The sequence below is a fragment of the Leucoraja erinacea genome, chromosome 8, assembly GCF_028641065.1.
Source record: "Leucoraja erinacea ecotype New England chromosome 8, Leri_hhj_1, whole genome shotgun sequence".
Classification (NCBI taxonomy): Eukaryota; Metazoa; Chordata; class Chondrichthyes; order Rajiformes; family Rajidae; genus Leucoraja; species Leucoraja erinaceus.
Window position 1 is genome coordinate 47,866,485 of NC_073384.1, and position 20,173 is coordinate 47,886,657.

Here is a 20,173-nt window from a genome sequence, read left to right on the forward strand (position 1 = left end):
CCATGGGCTTCAAAATAACTGATCACAGCATCATAACCCCTCCTTTAATCTCTTCTTAAAACTCCTTTCTGAACAAGGTTTTCTCCACATTCCTTAGGTCTGCGTTGATTTACTCTTGATTATGGTCCTATGCAATCCTTTAAACCCTGTTTTTTTATGTTAGAATTTCATCGAGATCCAGGCACTGGGTTACAGTAAATGTTTCATTAATTATTGTCTTTCCCATTCAGCTCCACACATTCCCAACCAATACAAAAAAACATAAACTGATCACAATTATCCAGCTGCAGGAACATTGCAGCAAGTTATTCGAGCATATTGTGCCATTTTTAGGTGGTTACATTCTCACCCTATATCTAGAGATATTGAGGGGATGGTGCTTATCAACCTGAGGCTAAATTATTTATTTAAGTTTTGATGGGATATGTAGCTACAATGATGGAAAATGAATTTTATGGCTGGTAAATGGAAATTAAAAATTTATTTTAGAAGTTGGTTAGGACCATTGTTCTAGGGTATTATCAAATTTCTGAATTAGCCAGACATCTTCTGGCTAAGGAGATATAATACTGCAAAACAAAGTTTTCATTACGCATGTGAAAATTTTACTTGTGTTCTTTAAGACCACCGGTTCCTAAGAAATACTATTTGACTGAGCCAAGATTGACCAGTGTGCATAAAGTTAGAAAGCTCACTAATGAGTTTGCACAAAGCTTGAAGTACAGTATTACATTCTGATTCTAAGGCCAGTTACTTAGGCACAGTCACTTGACTTCCTTGCTAATCAGTAGTGCTGGTAAGCACATAGTCCGTTTCAGACAAATTAGTCTCTTTGTTGGTTTTGTTCTCACTATCTGAGCATTCTAGCTGTGGGTCTTGTTCGCTTTCTCACGATATTAAATTATATGAAGTAAGACCAAGTGATTATCAGATTCCACATTCCCAGTAGGGTTGGTATAATGGCTATGGTGAAGTCTAATCCCTGGATCCAGAGGCTGAATGACGCTTCCACTGCCAGCATCACGACTGGTTGAGCAATCAGAACGTGGCCAGTTTCTGTTCTGCTTCTTGAAGCCAGGGCTTGACCTATTGTCAAATGCAAAGCTTATACATCTTAATGCTCATTTATTCAACTTACAAAGGAAAGAGAAAACAAGAAATCAAGCTTTCCATAGTATCTCTTTACAATCAGAAAGTGTATTGCTTGCCAAATCTTCAGTTGTTTTCAAGATGGAAATGGAGTTTGGAAATGTCCTGAATAGACTTTTTCTTTAATTAGACATATTTAGATCCTTAGCCTTCTAAATAGCAATAATAGAAAATGAATGGTGTTTGAAATTTATCTTTCATCATAAATAATTGTTTTGAAGAGACTATTTCCCAGTTGAAAAAGTTGAAATATACCAGAGGATGAGTATTTTTAAAGATAAAGTTTCACCAAAATGGAAACCATAATGAGCTAACTTATGATATGTTAATATAATAGAATCTCTTCAAACCATTAACCATTAATTAAACTGCACAGTTTCAGGATTTTCCTCTTATTAAGCCATTCTTGCTGCCCAAAAATTAATTGATATCTTCATGCCGGCTCCATACAGGGCACTTCATGTCAACATATTGTGTTCTATCTTCTGATCCAAGTATTTTAATAGTTAAGAAATTTACTTCATTGCCACAAATGTAACAAGCTCTATTTTTTTGTAATCCAATGCAACACAACATTAATAAATAATAAACGGTTGCAAATTATTCAAATATATAATTAGTACTAACATTTATAAACTTATGCAAAGGATCTTAATGATAATAATGGCAGCGAGTCAAAAAAAGTTTACACAAATGGAACAATATGTAGAAAGACATCCATAGCCATTAAATTGGCTATGGAAAGTAACATTTTGACAGATTGGGCTCTGAACCTCATTGTTACATCTGCTGCCTTTTATTCCACATAGTTTCAGTTAAGTTTATTGTCACATGAACCGAGGTGAAGTGAAAAGCTTTTGTTGCGTGCTAACCCGTCAGTAGAAAGACAATTGATGATTACAATCGATCTACAGAATTTACAGTGTATGGATATATGAAGGGAATAACGTTTAGTGCAAGGTAAAGACGGCAAAGTCCAATCAAGGATAGTCCGAGGGACATGAAAGAGGTACAGTGGGTAGTCGTTCAGTACTGCTCTCTGTAGTGGCAGGATGATTCAGTTGCCAGATAACAGCTGGGAAGAAACTGTCCCCGAATCTAGTGGTGTGCATTTTTAGATTCAACTCAAGTTAAGACAAATTTATTGTCATATGCACGTATGGTGAGGTACAGGTACAGTTTAAATCATGTGAACACATCTCCCATTTGGGGAAGAAAAATCTATATGATTATTATAGTGTGTGGTGACTGAATGACCTATCACTCAACTGGTTGCATCTTGGCCTGGTTTACTCAAAGGCTCAGAAATGGTCACAGACAGTGGAAGACATTGCCCTGATCATCACTGGTATTGATCTCCCCACCGATGAAGCCATCAATTTGAAGCGCTTCCTCAAGAAAGCAACCAATAACATCTTGGTGCTCCCATCGTGGAGAAGGTACATGAGCCTGAGAACTGTGAACTCCAGGTTGAAGAACAGCTTTGTCCCATCAATCTTCCTATCAACTACCAGGCTCTTGAACCACACTGCACAATCTAAACCACAATTCTACCTCAGCAATGAACTACTATGGACTTGTAAGCTGTAGTGCATACTTTGACTTGGACTGTTAGGGTCTGGTCACCTAGTATAACGGACAATTTATTATATTATTATTTATTGGTTTTTTTTGTGTTGTTGCCTTTATGTGCCTGTAAAGCTCCAGTAGTGACATTCATTGTTCTGTTCCAGTTGCATATGACAATTAAATGCTCTTGAAACTACATACAATAGCGTTTTAAAATTAGTTTTAGTTTAGGTTAGTTTAGAGATATAGCATGGAAACAGGCCCTTCGGGCCACTGTGTCCGTGTTGACCAGCGATCCCTGTTCATTAACATTATCCCCGACACACTAGGGACAATTTACAATTATACCAAGCCAATTAGCCTACAAACCTGTACGTCTTTGGAGTGTGGGAGGAAACCGGAGCTCCTCGGAGAAAACCCATGCAGGTCACGGGGAGAACGTACAAACCCCATACAGACAGCACTCGTAGTCAGAACCCGCGTCTCTGGCGCTGTAAGGCAGCAACTCTACCATTGCGCCACAGTGCCATGCCTAATAATGCAAATCTATACTGCACCATTTTCATGTCAATGGGTATCCATTGCTTTGAAGGGCATTGTGTCTTCGTAGCCATAATCATATTGAATGGGCCGAATGGCCTACTCCTGCCCCTATTTTCTATGTTTCTATTTCCCAGTTGCGTGGCCTGTCTAGTATATCCCATTTTGATTTGATTTTAGACATCTTGTTTCTGAAAAAATTTGTTTCTGATTTCAGTTGACAGCAGGATTTACAAGTTCCCTGAGAGTTCAAGTTCGGGTGACAACTCCTGCCTGCCAGTCAGTTTGCACGGACCACCACACTACCCAACGCCTGCACGCAGACGTCATCGGACCACCTTCAGTCAGGAGCAACTGGAACACCTGGAGGCCACCTTCAGTAAGAACCATTATCCAGACATCTACTGCAGGGAGGAGCTGGCCAAGATCACCAAACTGAATGAGGCACGCATCCAGGTCAGAGGTTAAGGGGTTTCAATTCTTCGTTTGAAACTAAAAAAGATAAAATGCATGATGCACATGCATTTTATTATGAAGTGGTTTTCTATTCCACTAAGTCTCTATATGTATTGTCACCTTTTAATTCTACCATTTATCTTTGTGAAATATTATTACTAAATTTAAGATTCCTTAATTTAAAATTGCAATGAACAGAAAATATTCCTGCAAAAGATTAATTATAACTCATAGCATCATAAAATGTCATTCAGCATTGAAATGGGCCCTTTGGCCCAACTAGCCCATTCGGGCCAACATGCCCCACCTACACTAGTCCCTCCTACCTGCGCTCGAGACTTGTTTTATATCAACTGACTGGGTTGAACTCTGAAAAAGCAATTTTAAACAAGGTTAGGCTGGATGGTGGCCTTGTTCAGTAAATTATTTTTAAGGCAAAAACTGCAACGACATGATTTCATCATTTTTTAATGTAACTGTCATATAATAAACCTGGTTGGCTTTCCAGCTTAATGGCATCTTTTTATCGCAGGGTAACCGGAATTGGGTGGCCTTACCAATGTCTTGTACAACAGTAACAAAACATCCCAATTCCCATAAGGATAAAGGCCAACATACTAAAAGCCTCCTTCACCACCCTATGTACCTGTAATGCCATTTTTAGAGAAATATGTACGTGTACGTCTATATGCCTCCCTCTGCTCTATAACACTCCCCAAGTCCCCGCTATTCACTGTGAAGGTCCTGCCTTGGTTTGACTTGGGGATTCCCAAGAATGTTGCTGGAATTTAACCAATGAAAAATTGGTGGTGCCAAAAGTATGCTTGTCTTTGTCTTTAATTTATGTTTCAAGTGAGAGTTAGATTTAGCTCTTCAGGTTAAGGGAATCAACGGATATGGGGAAAAAGCCGGAATGGGGTACTGAGTATGGATGATCAGCCATGATCATATTGATTGGCGGTGCTGGCTCGAAGGGCTGAAAGGCCTACTCCTGCACCTATTTTCTATGGTCTTTAAGACTACAGATCGTCTCCAGTTTGGGAACACCCAACTTATGTACAGCCCATACATATGACATATGTATCCATTTTGCAAATTCTACCTAGAGACCGTCCACATCAGCAATAGCATCATTTTGAAAACTGTCAATAGCATTTGAAACAAGGATGGAATGAGGAGGAATCTCTGTAGCCAGAGGGTGGTGAATCTGTGGAATTCATTGCCAGAGATGGCTGCAGAGGCCATGTCATTGGGTATGTTTAAAGTGGAGATTGATAGATTCTTGATTAGTAAGGGCATTGAAAGTTACCAGGAGAAGGCAGGAGAATGGAGTTGAGAGGGAAAGATAGGAGCCATGATCAATTGGCAGAGCAGAATCGATTGGCCAAATAGCCTAATTCTGTTCCAATGACAAGATCTAAAACCTTACATACAATTTAAAAAAAAATCATTATTAGTGTGAGATAAGCTCAGGCTAAATTTCTCAGCGGTAGCGTCCTGACTCAAAATGTTGCCTATCCATTCCCTCCACAATCCACAAATGCTGCCTGACCTGCCGTGCTTTGTTAGTATCAGCTTTATTATTAAGAATGGCAAAATGAGATTTAAATTGCTTCTCCCAGCTTTCTATTCCTGTGGGACAAGCCGTATCTGCATGTATCCTTTGCCGTATGGTAGCTTCAATCGTGGCCACATTTCCGACTTGCAAACTATCCAGGTCACCAAGAGATCTCAAGAACAGAACCCTGCCGTAACCCAGGGAGGACCCAGTGTATTTGCAAATAAAACATTGTACCACTTGGCACATTTATTGCACGGTTCTTGCTGAATTAATTCCTTTTCTTCTAGGTGTGGTTTCAAAACCGACGTGCAAAGCATCGGAAACAAGAACGCACTGTTCAGAAGTCGATCCCTCCCACTGTTATTTCTGCCTGTAGTGGCCTGATACCTGCTGTTTGCCCAATGTCTACTTCAGCCAGACCATACCACCAGTACCCTCATGCTATAAATCATATGTCACGCTTCTCAACGATGGCAACAAGTGCCTATGGTTCCCCTTCAGCTGTCAGCCAATTCTCCTACACCAGTACACATGCACAATTGGCCTCTGCACCACCTGCAACCAGGCAGCATGAGGACTGGTACAGTCCCCTACGCTCCATTAACTCTCCCACAGCTGGCTTACCCCCATCAATGCTTGCCCTGGGACCCATGCCAGGTCTGGATCCACAAACACACTGGAGCTAATTGCTAAATGAAAAGGTGTCGCTTTCAAAAGTAAAATCCGGGTAGATTATGTAACAATATCCCCTGGTTATCTGCTAGCCGTGCACTAATTTAGAAAATTGTATTTAAACAAATGTGCCCAAATCAAGGATTTGTTCATTAGTGATAAAGATCATGCAAGATATTTCATGTTATAAAGTTTGGGAATCAATTATGAAAATAAAGATAATGATTTATTAAAAGTTGTGGTTTTTGTGCCTCAGGAAGTTGATGAATTTTTTATATTAACCATAGCCAAGTGATAAGAATACTGCTAAAAGTCAAAACAGACAAATGTATGCCTATTACTGAATGTGTATAAAAAGCGGTATATCTCACCTTCCATTCACTTGTCCTTATCCGCACGTGAATAGAATAAGAAACAGGCTTTAAACTGTCAGATAAATATAATTGGAATGCTTTGCTGCAATAATCATTTAAACATGGACTGAAAGAAATGCCAGTCAACAAGGTTACAAATTGTATGGGAATAAAATGAGAGCTGCAAGATGTCCTGAATTTAACTAGTTTAGAACAACATACAGTGAGGATTATGCACCGGTCATATTGACACCAATGAGATGGACAGATACTTATGTTGTGGACAGATTGGAGATGGTAAAATAATTTATTCCTTATATTAGCTCTCCCTCTACTATGTGTAGCCAATTCCTCTGGAAACTGCTTGAGTAAGTTATGTGCCAACTTTGTTTTCACAATGGAGGATAAATCAGTGTGTTCTGGATATACTTTTATCATGCTTGACTCTTGTATAATTTAGTGGCAGATGGTTATCCAGCTTTAATAGCAGCAACAATACATAAACAGTAATTTATACGTAAAAGAACAGCAGCTTGGTAATTTACATTATGTTACTTTGCTATCCTTCACTTGCCATTTGATCTGAATTAGCATACGATGAACCATTAAAAGGTATCATGCCATAATGACAGTCATCATCCATTAAGTTATGATTTAATCTTTCAAGTGGTGTTTCAATTTGATCCCAGGTGTACTTAAAAGTTGCAAACATTCTTTGATCAAGCAGAAACTGTACAAGCAATATAAACGATTTTCTACTTTAATTCATGTAATACTTGTTGTAATAGAGAACACTGTTATAATACATATACATTGAAACCTAAACAATGGGTTTTCAAGACCAGTGTATTCTCCCTTCACCAAAAGGTCTACTGAAGTCCAAGATAGTCCCATTGATATGAATAACTTCCAACTTATTGAAAAGGCAGAATATCATTAAAATAAGCCAGATTTCAAAACGCATAATGTATTTAAATACGGGAAGTAGCAACAGCTATCATGAGTGTAGCTTTAAAAAACATCAACTATATTTTTATTCCAAATTACCACAGAATTTATTCACTGTGTTTCAGTAAGCCTATAATCTCTATCGTGTGTATTTATACAGCACAACAGATATTAGGAAATGTGAAGAATGATCAGTGCAAATATGAATTACCATATCAAATGGCATACCAATAGTATTTCACTGCTGGCCCAGAGCAGTTTAAAATTGTACCTTAATACAAACGTTTTCTCTATTACAACGTTATACAAGTAGGCTTTTGAAATAATACATTTAACGTATAGAATGCTCCATTTCATACCTATTATAGCATTATACACAAAGTCAAAGAGCACAAACAAAAGTAATTCATTTGTCATCCAAAATGGTGTCTCATGACCTATAACATGTAATAATGATTTTATTTTTAAAGTAAAAGTTTATCCTCCAGGTCACTGAACTTGCACTCATGACTAGGGACTGATACCATATGTTTTCTAACATGGACTCTCTCCCCCCCCCCCCCAATATAAATTATATTGTTATACTTTTCATGTCAATATTTCATTCATTATGTTTATTAACTGAATGTGACTAATGCAAAATGTCACAATATATTGCAATAATAGGACAGCAAGGTTAACATACTCACCTTTACATATTTCACTTTGAAATTGCACAAAAAAATTCATACATATCCAGTGAAGTTTCAAAATTGAGTTTACAATTCGGTACAGAAAAGTTAAAACATTCTGGTTCAGAGAGGCTGGTAAACTATGATTGGCTCAGTTGTTTAGAAAATAAAGTTAACTGACCTTAACCAAGTAAAAAATAAACTCTCAATGGCTGTCAGAGAATGAAAACTAACTAAATTATGTCTTTTTTTACTCTAGTGATTTTGCAAACTCAGCGTAATCGATGTATCCATCATTATTTTTATCATCATCCCTTAAAACATCATCAATCAAGCTAACAATTTCCTCCTCATTCATGGGTTGTCCTTGGCCACCATTTTCCTGCACAGAAAGACAACACAAATCAGACATGGTGTTATGTGTGAAAACCATACTATATAAAAAGAAATTACTCCAATGCTTAAACATTGGAAAATTTAAATTGAGATTAGCATTATGACTATCAACAATGACGTATTTAATGGTTCAACCTCACCACCAATACATTCTGTGGAAGAATTTGTTCCCTTTACAGATGTTAACTAATAAGCTCATTTTACTTTTGTTTCATTAATTTACAATTTTAAGTACTTTAAGTATCTCATCATTTATGATTTCAATATAAACCATAAAATGTTCATTACAATGCAAGTCATGAGTGGGGTATGGTGTCCTTTATTGCCATCTATCCACCATAACCAAGTAAGGTATCATCATTGTATTTACGAGAAACAAACAATTGCAGATGCTGGTTAATACACAGAAGGTCACAAACAGGTGGAGTAACTCAGCATGTCAGACAGAATCACTGGAGAACACAAATAGGTGACGTTTTGGATCGGGACGCTTTCTCGGACTGATTCAGTCTGCTAACTTACTCCAGCACACTCTGGTTGACGAGCTTTTGTTGTGGTTCACGTTGTAGTTCCTGGGGACAGAGCTTTCTTCAGGCCACTGCCACACATGCTCAGTCATCGTGGGGTTCCCTCCCCTCCCACCAGCTTGTGCTTCTTCCTGTCGCTTTGTCCTCTGCCGCCTTCTCCTCCCATCACTTTGTCCACTCCGCCACCACCGCCTCCTTCAGTCTCCCTCATAGTGGCCGACATCTTCCAAGGTGAAATATGTCGGCGACTCCAGAGGAAAAAGAGGAGGCCGCAGAGGTGGAGGGGCTGGAAAGACAGTTGACAAGCCCATGGGAGCAGGTGGTGGTGGGGGTAGAGGCGGAGTGGATGAAACATCAGGAGCAACGGCAGTGGTGTGGAATGGGGGGGGGGGGGGGGGGGGGGGGGGGGTGGGGAGTCAAGTGGAAAAAGCAACAGCCAACAGGAAGTAGTAGCATCTGGTGAGTGGGGGAGGAAGCCACATGTTGACCGAGCACATCCTGTCGAGGGTTACACCGGGAACCATGACAAAACCTGCATCAGCCACATGGTGTGGGCAGCTGGTGAAGGGCTCGCTGGTACACCTTGCAGAGTGGGCGTGGCAGCATCAGTAGGTCTGTCCGTGATAACCAAAATCCATTATTATACGGTGGTCGGTTAAAATCAGGGTTTACTGTACGAGTTTCTAATCAGTATAATGCTCATCAGCTAAGCCAGAGATAATAAGTGAGTTCAGTATTACAACTGTGCTTGCCCAGGTCATGGGTCAGTCGGGATATACATTCTCGCCAGCTGAGCTACTCTATGTGTGCGTGTACAGACCTGCGTATTCATTTCAATGAGATTTATAAATAAATTTATCAGTCAAATATGTCAGCAGTTGGCCACAGCGTACTGCAGGCTGCACAAATCCACAATTGTATCCATTTAAATTATTGACTCAATACAACACGAGCCTTGAAAACACAGGAATGTCTGGAACGAACCTGTCAATTATTAAATCCCTGGCATTAGCCCAAGTCACAGCCATTCAAATTTGATACTGATTTACATGAATTACAAGTTGTGTGGTCAACTAATTTGATACAGCCCTTACATTCCTATCTAAATAACCTTCCTGGATTGAAGGAAACAATGAGAATGTGCTGTGTGGGGGGGGTAGGTTGGAAAGTTCGGATTGGATTTGAACAGGCTGGTTAAACTTTCAAGGTTGACTTAAATAAAGATTCTGTCGCTTTAACCTCTGGGGCTGGTTCCAGTCTGTCAGGGCACACAGTTGGGAGCCGGGTTCTGGTGACCGGGTAGTGATAATTATGAGAATTGCCAGCCATTTGAACCGCAGCCAAAATAGGGGCTTCACTCAGGAGTGGGTCGCAGCTCCCCAGCTGACGGGACCTGTTCTCCCTCTCTTTGAAGGAGGTGCCGCCTGCCTCAGCGAGTGGGCAAACGTGGAGCCAACCCGTAATATCAGCGGGAGCATTTTCTCAGTCAGATTTTGTCGACAGTTGGGGTGGGGGATCTGGGAGAGAGAGAGAGATGGCGATGCTGCACAGACGGAACAGTTTAATAACGACCCATTAAAATCTGCCCTTCGGCCACTCGGGGAACACCTGCACAAAGAGCCTCTGCAAACAAGGGCAGGCGAACTGTGCTAGTCAACATGCAATGGGCAAGATGGCTGGGGGATACGCACCACAACCACTGCAAATTTGGAACAGCACAGACCCTCCATTCAATCTATCCAATACTAAAGGGCAGGCATTTCACAGTTAAATGTCATATCGGATTGGCGGCTCCTTCACAGGGCCAACCCTGTACTCAGTTTTCCTCGCAGAGTAATCTTTGCCTTAACGGTACATTCACACCACCTGTAGATAAAGCATCAGCCCACATCAAACTGATGCAGTTGCTGCCTTCCTCAGATTAAATATATTATTACACATAAATTATGATAATTTATTTATAATGATAACAAAATGTTTCAAACACATGTTCTTATTCCAGTAGCAAACACATTAAGCATTCAATGAAAATAATAAATTCTTTAACTTTTTGAATATCTCATAATTGCAGTTTAATGAACTGAACTAGAACTGGGACTATGTAATTAGTGTGTGAACAGCAGAACAAGAAAGGAAATTGACAGAATTAAGTTGACAGAATTCTAGATTAATTCCTTGGTAGAATAGTTAACAACTTATATACAGTTTATAACCATATAACCATATAACAATTACAGCACGGAAACAGGCCCTCGGCCCTACAAGTCCGTGCCGAACATATTTTTTCCCTTAGTCCCACCTGCCTGCACTCATACCATAACCCTCCATTCCCTTCTCATCCATATGTCTATCCAATTTATTTTTAAATGATACCAACGAACCTGTCTCCACCACTTCCACTGGAAGCTCATTCCACACCGCTACCACTCTCTGAGTAAAGAAGTTCCCCCTCATGTTACCCCTAAACTTCTGTCCCTTAATTCTGAAGTCATGTCCTCTTGTTTGAATCTTCCCTATTCTCAAAGGGAAAAGCTGATCCACATCAACTCTGTCTATCCCTCTCATCATTTTAAAGACCTCTATCAAGTCCCCCCTTAACCTTCTGCGCTCCAGAGAATAAAGACCTAACTTATTCAACCTTTCTCTGTAACTTAGTTGTTGAAACCCAGGCAACATTCTAGTAAATCTCCTCTGTACTCTCTCTATTTTGTTGACATCCTTCCTATAATTGGGCAACCAAAATTGTACACCATGCTCCAGATTTGGTCTCACCAATGCCTTGTACAATTTTAACATTACATCACAGCTTCTATACTCAATGCTCTGATTTATAAAGGCTAGCATACCAAAAGTTTTCTTTACCACCCTATCTATATGAGATTCCACCTTCAAGGAACTATGCACGGTTATTCCCAGATCCCTCTGTTCAACTGTATTCTTCAATTCCCTACCATTTACCATGTACATCCTATTTTGATTTGTCCTGCCAAGGTGTAGCACCTCACATTTATTAGCATTAAACTCCATCTGCCATCTTTCAGCCCATTCTTCCAAATGGCCTAAATCACTCTGTAGACTTTGGAAATCCTCTTCATTATCCACAACACCCCCTATCTTGGTATCATCTGCATACTTACTAATCCAATTTACCACACCTTCATCCAGATCATTGATGTACATGACAAACAACAAAGGACCCAACACCGATCCCTGAGGCACCCCACTAGTCACCTGCCTCCAACCCGACAAACAACCATCCACCATTACCCTCTGGCTTCTCCCATTCAGCCACTGTTGAATCCATCTTGCTACTCTTGAATTTATACCCAACAGTTGAACCTTCTTAACCAACCTTCCATGAGGAACCTTGTCAAAGGCCTTACTAAAGTCCATATAGACAACATCCACTGCTTTATCCTCGTCAATTTCCCTAGTAACCTCTTCAAAAAATTCAAGAAGATTAGTCAAACATGACCTTCCAGGCACAAATCCATGCTGACTGTTCCTAATCAGACCCTGTTTATCCAGATGCTTATATATATTATCTCGAAGTATCTTTTCCATTAATTTGCCCACCACTGAAGTCAAACTAACAGGCCTATAATTGCTAGGTTTACTCTTAGAACCCTTTTTAAACAATGGAACAACATGCGCAGTACGCCAATCCTCGGGGACTATTCCCATTTCTAATGACATTTGAAATATTTCTGTCATAGCCCGGCTATTTCTACACTAACTTCCCTCAATGTCCTAGGGAATATCCTGTCAGGACCTGGAGACATATCCACTTTTATATTTTTCAAAAGTGTCAGTACTTCTTTTACTTTGAAACTCATAGTATCCATAGCTACTCTACTAGTTTCCATTACCTCACATAATTCAATATCCTTCTCCTTGGTGAATACCGACGAAATAAAATTGTTCAATATCTCCCCCATCTCGTTTGGCTCTGCAGATAGCTGTCCACTGTCTCTCCAATGGACCAATTTTATCCCTCGTTATCCTTTTGCTATTAATATAGCTGTAGAAACCCTTTGGATTTACTTTCACCTTATTTGCCAAAGCAACCTCATGTCTTCTTTTAGCTTTTCTAATCTTTCTTAAGATTCTTTTTACATTCCTTATACTCCTCAAGCACCTCATTTACTTCATGCTGCCTATAATTATTGTAGATCTCCCTTTTTCCGAACAAGATGTCCAATTTCCCTTGAAAATCAGGGCTCTTTCCACTTTTTCCTTTCAACTGAACAGGAACATAAAGATTCTGTACTCTTAAAATTTCCCCTTTAAATGTCCTCAATTTCTCTTCTACATCCTTCCCATAAAACAAAATGTCCCAGTTCACTCCTTTTAAATCATTTTGCATCTCATCAAAGTTAGCCTTTCTCCAATCAAAAATCTCAACCCTAGGTCCAGTTCTGACCCTCTCCATAATTATATTGAAACTAATGATATTGTGATCACTGGACCCGAAGTGCTCCCCAACGCATACCTCCGCCACCTGTCCCGTCTCATTTCCTAACAGGAGGTCCAACACTGCCCCTCCTCTAGTAGGTACCTCTATGTATTGCTGCAAAAAACTATCCTGCACACATTTTACAAACTCCAAACCATCCAGCCCATTTACCGAATGTGTTTCCCAGTCTATGTGTGGAATGTTGAAATCTCCCACAATCACTACTTTGTGCTTACTACTAATATCTGCTATCTCCTTACATATTTGCTCTTCCAATTCTCGATCCCCATTTGGCAGTCTATAATACACCCCTATAAGTGTTGCTACCCCTTTCCCACTTCTCAGTTCCACCCAAATAGCCTCCCTAGATGAGCCCTCCAATCTATCCTGCCAAAGCACTGCTGTAATATCTTCCCTGACTAGTAATGCAACACCTCCACCTCTTGCCCCTCCAATTCTATCACACCTGAAGCAACAAAATCCGGTAATATTTAGTTTCCAATCACAGCCCTCCTGCAATCATGTTTCACTGATCGCCACAACATCATACTTCCAGGTGTCTATCCAGACTCTAAGCTCATCCACCTTTCTTACAATGCTTCTAGCATTAAAATATGCACATTTAAGAAACCCTCCACCTCTTATTCTCTGTTTATTTTTTTTTTTCTTTCTCCTCTTGTGCCTGAGTGCTTCCCTTTTCTGCTTCCTGCCTCCCATTCTGTCTACTAGCTTTCTCTATTTGAGTCCCTCGCCCCAATGTCTTGCCTTTGCCTCCCCGCCAGGGATTTTCCGCCAAACCCTCCTTTCTGTACTCCTTTCCTGTCTAGCCCAGAAACTTTTTTTCCCGCCCTCTGCAACCATTAAGCTTCCCAACCACCTCGATGAAAAGCTGAATATACATCTTTGGTACATGTTAATGGCGAAATTAGTTCCAATCCATCAAGTAGGGTTATTCCCATAGTAATCATGAGCATTGCTCCACCTTTGTCTGATTTGTCTTTTTTTTCTGGGAGTCATCCATTACTTGGTGTGATTTATTTTTGTTATGCTTTGGTAACTGAATATTACCTCATTGCTATTCCTTTTCCTTTGCCCCCAGGATGCATTGGTTCCCCTACTCTAAGTTCCAGCCCTCCTTCCCTGCCTACAAGACTTAATCCCATCATTTTTAAAACCGCATTCAAGTAGACCACATTAAATTCCAGTTTTAAGATTTCCGCCAGAAACTTATCCCCTCTTATTCCTTTTCATTTCCCAGCCCAGGTTAAAGTGCTCCCTTTTTGCTGTCCTTTGGGGTCAATGCAATGTTGACAAAAACGTGTGATTCGTGGTTGATTTTGATGTGATTTGTGTTGTGATCTGTGTGTGTGATGGATTGGTGTGATGTGCTGCTTGTGGCACGAGGCAGCTATTCTGACAAGCCCCATCCTTTCCTAGCTTTCCTTACTGAGCTACTAGCCTTCTCTATTGGCGATCCCCTCGCATGTTGTGTGTGTGTGGTGTGTTGTTTGCTTGGAGATGGGTGGTGCTGGTATAAGTTTTGAGCTGTGATGTTTGTGAAAGGGTGGTTTGGTGATTGATTGTTGATGAGTTGTTGTGCTGCAACACATCGTGTGGTGAATTGGTGATTGTTGGGTTGTGTTGATGTGATGTGGTTGGGTAGCCTGTAGTTGTGTGAGGCTTTGATTGTGTGGTATTCGCCAGTCCATTTGAAGTGTTGTGCTGTGGCTGCTATTGTGTGTGTGATATTGGTGCTTCGCGTTGTTGCTTTGTTGGCTTGTGTGTGTGGTTTTTGTGTGATTTGTGTGTGTGTGGGTTTGTGTGTGTGTGATTTGTTGTGTGTTTGCCAAAGTTTTGTGGTTAATCCCATTTTGATCCTCCCAGTGCAAATTTCCCCGCCAGGATATTGGTCCCCCTCGGGTTCAAGTGCAACCCATCCTTTCTGTACAGGTCCCACCTTCCCCAAAAGAAGTCCCAATGATCCAGAAACTTGAATCCCTGCCCTCTGCACCAGTCTTTCAGCCACGCATTTATCTTCCACCTCGCTCCATTCCTACTCTCACTGTCGCGTGGCACAGGCAGTAGTCCTGAGATCGTTACCTGTTTGGTCCTTTTCCTTATGCAGCACTGCGTTCGCTTTATTTTTATCCCGAATGACATTTGACAAATCCCATGATTCCTTGCGTTTAACGAGATACCAAACTCGCTTATTGATGAAAACTGAATATTTACCTCTTTGTGTACATGTGTAATGGCTGAAATTAGTTCCAATCCATCAAGTAGGTTATTCCCATCGTAATCATGCATTTTAAAGTAATGAAGTTGAAGTTCTTGTGGCGTCATCTCAGATTCTGGTTTGTCTATCACACCATCTAAATGCTCCATTATATGACTGCAAAATGAATGAAACGATTTGTTACAAATATTGGATCCATTTAAAAATAGTGACTTAACAACATATTTATTGTTTGAAAGATTGATATTTCCAGAGCCAACCTTAAAATGAACGATACACTGCAAACAAATAGCTTTCTCAGTGGACTACAACAAAACATTTTCAAATATCGCAGGAAAAACATCAACATTTCATCAGGAGTTCCAAGGTATGGACTTCCAGTGATACACTAGCAATACCTTCATCATAGAAAAGCAAAGGAAATAATATTTCCCAGCTTCCAATACCTATTTATCATCGCTCCAGCTACTTCAGACAAGCACAGTCAGGACAATGTTAATACAGAAGTGCAACATTACAAAGCATAATTAATAGCCACAATGCTAATCCTACAAAGTTAAATATTTAGGTAAGAGGCACTGACAATATTCAATAGGTATGTTTTAAATAAAATTCAAAAATGATTCGCATCCACATGTATCTGACATTTGGGTTTTCCCCCAAACATAAGTTATAATAATAAAGTAGTCGTTTGCTCAGGTTTTTAGTACTTGAAATTCATTTTATTAAGTTGAAACCAGTCCTAGTGCCGCAACTTGGTTTGGATAAAAATAAAGGTCATAAATCCAAAGATCCAATTAATCACAGAAATATTGACAAGAAAATAATCTGAAAAAACAGTTGACCCAATCATTTTTAAAACAGCATTTAAGCTATGAACCTGAACAATAAAGTCAATTTATTTGAGTGATAATTGAACTTGAATTTAATATAGAGTGGGATAAAGAGTCTCCCTTGTATTTAAGGGGGAAACAAAGTTAGCAGTCTCTTTTCCTGTGTTCCAAGGACAGTGGATTGGAGTCCGACATTTACTTTTACTATGTTAAACAAGGAACTAGAGATGCTGCTTTACAAAATAATGCAGTGCTGGAGTAATTCAGCAAGTCAGACAGCACCTCTGGAGAACCTGGATAGATGACGTTTTGGGTTAGTTCTGAAGAAGGGCCTCGACACAAAACGTGACCTATCCATGTTCGTCAGAGATGCTGCTTGACCTGAATTACTCCAGCACGTTGTGTCTTTTTCTTCCCTCACTTTTATTATTGAAGTTATGGGACGACAGATGGTGCAATGGGCTAAGTGTTCGGCTGGCGACCGGAAGGTAGCTGGTTCGAATCCCGCTTGGAGTGCACACTGTCGTTGTGTCCTTGGGGCAAGACACTTCACCCACCTTTGCCTGTGTGTAAATGTAATGTAATTATGTGAAGCACTTTGGGGTCAATGCAAGTTGACTAAAAGTGTGCTATATAAATAAGATTATTATTATTATTATTATTATTATTCTGGCATTTGCTGAAGCCAGAATAATAATAGCCTGTTGCTAGAGGGAGTGAAGTTTCAGCAACCTTAATAAGGATTGAAATGTTCCTACCATATGTTCTCATTCGGTGATGGCCAAGATATCTGGTGCACTAGGGACTAAATATCTGCAACAATCATGCATTAAAATGGAAAATACAGCTAAGTTCAAAATGTGCACGTCATGCTTCAGAACAATTATAAAGTGCCTGTGACCATGGCTTTACATCAACAAATAAAGACTGAGCAGCAGTCCTGTTCCTTGTCTGCTTATATAAGGCATGGGAATTGAATGGGGACAAAAAAATGCTACAATGGGAGAAGCAAATTATTTAAGACATCACATCAAAACAAATTGCAAAGTTCCAACTTACTGCACACTTCTTACATGTAAAAAAAAGTTTAAATTTAGGCACAACTAGTAAATTAGAAAGGAATTACAATGAGAGAAAACTGCTTTAGGTTAACATATTTGGCCTAATTGCAGAAAGCGAGATACGTACTCTTTATCTTGAACAAGGTTCTTATCCAGACGAATGTTTGGTCGATGACCCTCAGTAATTTCAGAATCATGTGGTGGATGTGCTTGAGATCGAACTGACACCAGGTTATGCCTGCCTGATAGTACAAGACACACAAATCCTATGAAACAACTCCTTGCAATTCTATTGCTGTATTCCATGATGACAAACCTGCATAAAAATGGAGATTATTTCAATAAGGGATATTGAATAATTGAAATCTTTAACTTTGTGCAGATGATTAAATATTGATATCTTGTAATAGATAACACAAAGCATAAGCTCAATTAAAAACAAATAACAAAGATGAGAATTCTGTTTGATTACTTTTCAAAAATGTAATTATATTAAACACAAGGGAATTGATTGTTTACTTGCAAATGGCTTAAAGTTTTCTTTAATTGAAATTACCCTGATAGCACTGCAAGATAAAATCTGTACAATTTCTTACCAATCAGCATTTTGTTTGCTTGTTTACTATTTCAGTTTGCATTAACGATAATGTGAGTATCAATAGCACTTCAATAGCACTTTTAAAACACGAGTGTTACTGAGTTTCTTAAAATGATTGCTGAACTGTTGACCAAAATGTTTGGTCATAGTTTTTTCCCCCCCAAAGACACAAGGCCATATAGAATTGTTGCATGCACTGACAAACTCAGAAATAGTGGACACAACTCAAAGCTTGCGTTTCAACCAAGCTGAGAGGTGCGCAGAGTTCAATTGACTGACGGAAGTCCCAGTTTGAGTCTATTTCAATCTCAATTATTACAATCTACATTATCTCTTCTTTACTATTACTAATTTAAAATAGAAAAATGGATAGGAAGTAGCACTTGAGAAGTTTAGCACCAAAGGGTCTTGACCCAAAGCACCACCTAGCCATGTTCTACAGGGATGCTGCCTGGCCTGCTGAGTTCCTCTAGCACTACAGGCAAATGTGGGTAACTTGGGAACAAACTGGATAATTTTTGATGGAATAAACATAAATGGCAGAGGAATTAAAAAGCAGTGTCCATGAAAGGCACAAACACCTCCCAGTATTACCGGAGAACAGTCCAGATAAAAAGGAGGAAATAAAGTAATAGTAAAGACAATGAGCTTGAAAAATGATAATCTACTTCCCGGAGTATTGAAAGAAATGGATATGGAAATAATAGATTCTCTGTTGTTCAGCTTCCAAAATTCTATTGCTCTGGAATAGTTGGACAGATTGGACAGTTGGGAGAAGATACAGATGGACAACTGAATATTGATGTTAATATGACATAAATTACTGGAAGATGCTGGATTCTATTATAAATTGTGGTAAAGATAATCTGCAACAGAATTTTGAAGGTGCATTTAGTAGAGAAAATGAAAAGTAACCAGTGAATGTGCTGCATTTGGATTTTCAAAAAGTTTTCAATAAGATCCTGCAAAGAATTGGTGAACAAGGTTAGAGTAGACAATAGATAATAAGTCAGAACTGCCAAGTGTTGTCAGAGCGATTTAGTATTCTAGTACCTGAAAATCAGTAATTTGCAGAGGAAATCAGTATTTTTACGCGGTGCCATTTTGCTGAAATAAAAGTTTTTTTTAATTTGCGGTCAGACCCATGTAAGAGTATAATAATGCATAATTTTGCTACCAATTGACAAGTCTTCTATGCACCTTTCTTGACAGTGCATTCATTGCCATCTCTTCGTATATTGCTGTTTGAACGGCTGCTTCCTGCTTTTAGCACCATATGATGATGTAGAAGCCTTTTGGAAGCCGCCCCCTCCCTCCCTCGCACTGTCCCCCTCCCTCCTCTTTTTCCTTCCCTCTCCCTCCCTCCCGCTCTCTCCCTCCCCCCCCCCCCTCTCTCTCTCTCTCTCCCTCTCTTATTCTCCCTCTCACTCCTTCTCCCTCCCCGAACAGTCTGTGATCCATAGCCCTATGTGTAAAGCCCATAGAGCTCCAGCCGGTAGCGCTATATTTAGAACCCATAGAGCTGTAGCCAACAGCTCGTCATTTAAATTCCCACGCGCTAAACTGACAGCTGTTTAAACCTGGAGCGGGACAGGCAGATCAAAGTTTACAAAAATAATGATCCAGATCTTGAAATTTGAAATATTAATTTAATCTGTTATAATTTTTAAAGGTACAGTATGACTTTTTCTATCCTTGCATTTTTTAAGGAGCAAGATGAAACAGGAAGTCGGGCTGATTTTTAAAAAATCCGTATTTTCCAAATTCTTGTGTATGCAAGCCCAGTCGTTCCATTCTCTCAATATATGACAGTCCCGCCATCCCGGGAATTAACTTCGTGAACCTACACTGCACTCAAGAGCAAGAATGTCCTTCCTCAAATTTGGAGTCCAAAACTGCACACAGTACTCCAGATGTGGTCTCACCAGGCTCCTATACTCAACTCCTCTTGTTAAACCCCTTTTTCACGGGGCGACGACACAAGAGGTAACCAGAGTTTAACATCGTGGGAACCTCATGCGATAACAGTACGGCATTCGTGGACCACCGTGGCACTAACGGCAGGTAATCGTGTAACTTGGGTACTCGGGAGAAAATTCAAGCAAGCTTGAATTTCTCCAAGAGTGACTTGTACACTTGTGGTTGAG

At 39.8% G+C, this 20,173-nt stretch overlaps 2 protein-coding genes across 4 annotated transcripts in view; one reads left to right on the top strand and one right to left on the bottom strand.

Annotated features, from left to right (window-relative positions):
* Positions 1-3,465: 3,465 nt before the first annotated feature.
* On the top strand, positions 3,466-6,334 carry prop1 (PROP paired-like homeobox 1; the record flags this gene model as incomplete). The annotated part of the gene is made up of 2 exons (XM_055640016.1): positions 3,466-3,714; positions 5,563-6,334. Coding segments are annotated over 2 exons (648 nt in total), but the record flags the coding sequence as incomplete, so codon positions are not given.
* A 421-nt stretch (positions 6,335-6,755) lies between these two features.
* Positions 6,756-20,173, bottom strand: part of mcfd2 (multiple coagulation factor deficiency 2, ER cargo receptor complex subunit) — a 20,678-nt gene continuing 7,260 nt past the window's right edge. For 2 of the 3 annotated variants that reach the window (XM_055639655.1, XM_055639656.1), the window contains exons 2-4: positions 17,556-17,744; positions 15,531-15,690; positions 6,756-8,301 (exon numbers count right to left, since the gene is read on the bottom strand). In XM_055639655.1, the coding sequence (XP_055495630.1) occupies positions 8,170-8,301; positions 15,531-15,690; positions 17,556-17,734 (471 nt within the window). In that variant the 5' untranslated portion in view covers positions 17,735-17,744 and the 3' untranslated portion in view covers positions 6,756-8,169. Of the gene's footprint in view, positions 8,302-15,530; positions 15,691-17,555; positions 17,745-19,079; positions 19,155-20,173 lie in introns of those variants that run through there. The other variant, XM_055639654.1, reaches the window with a different exon arrangement.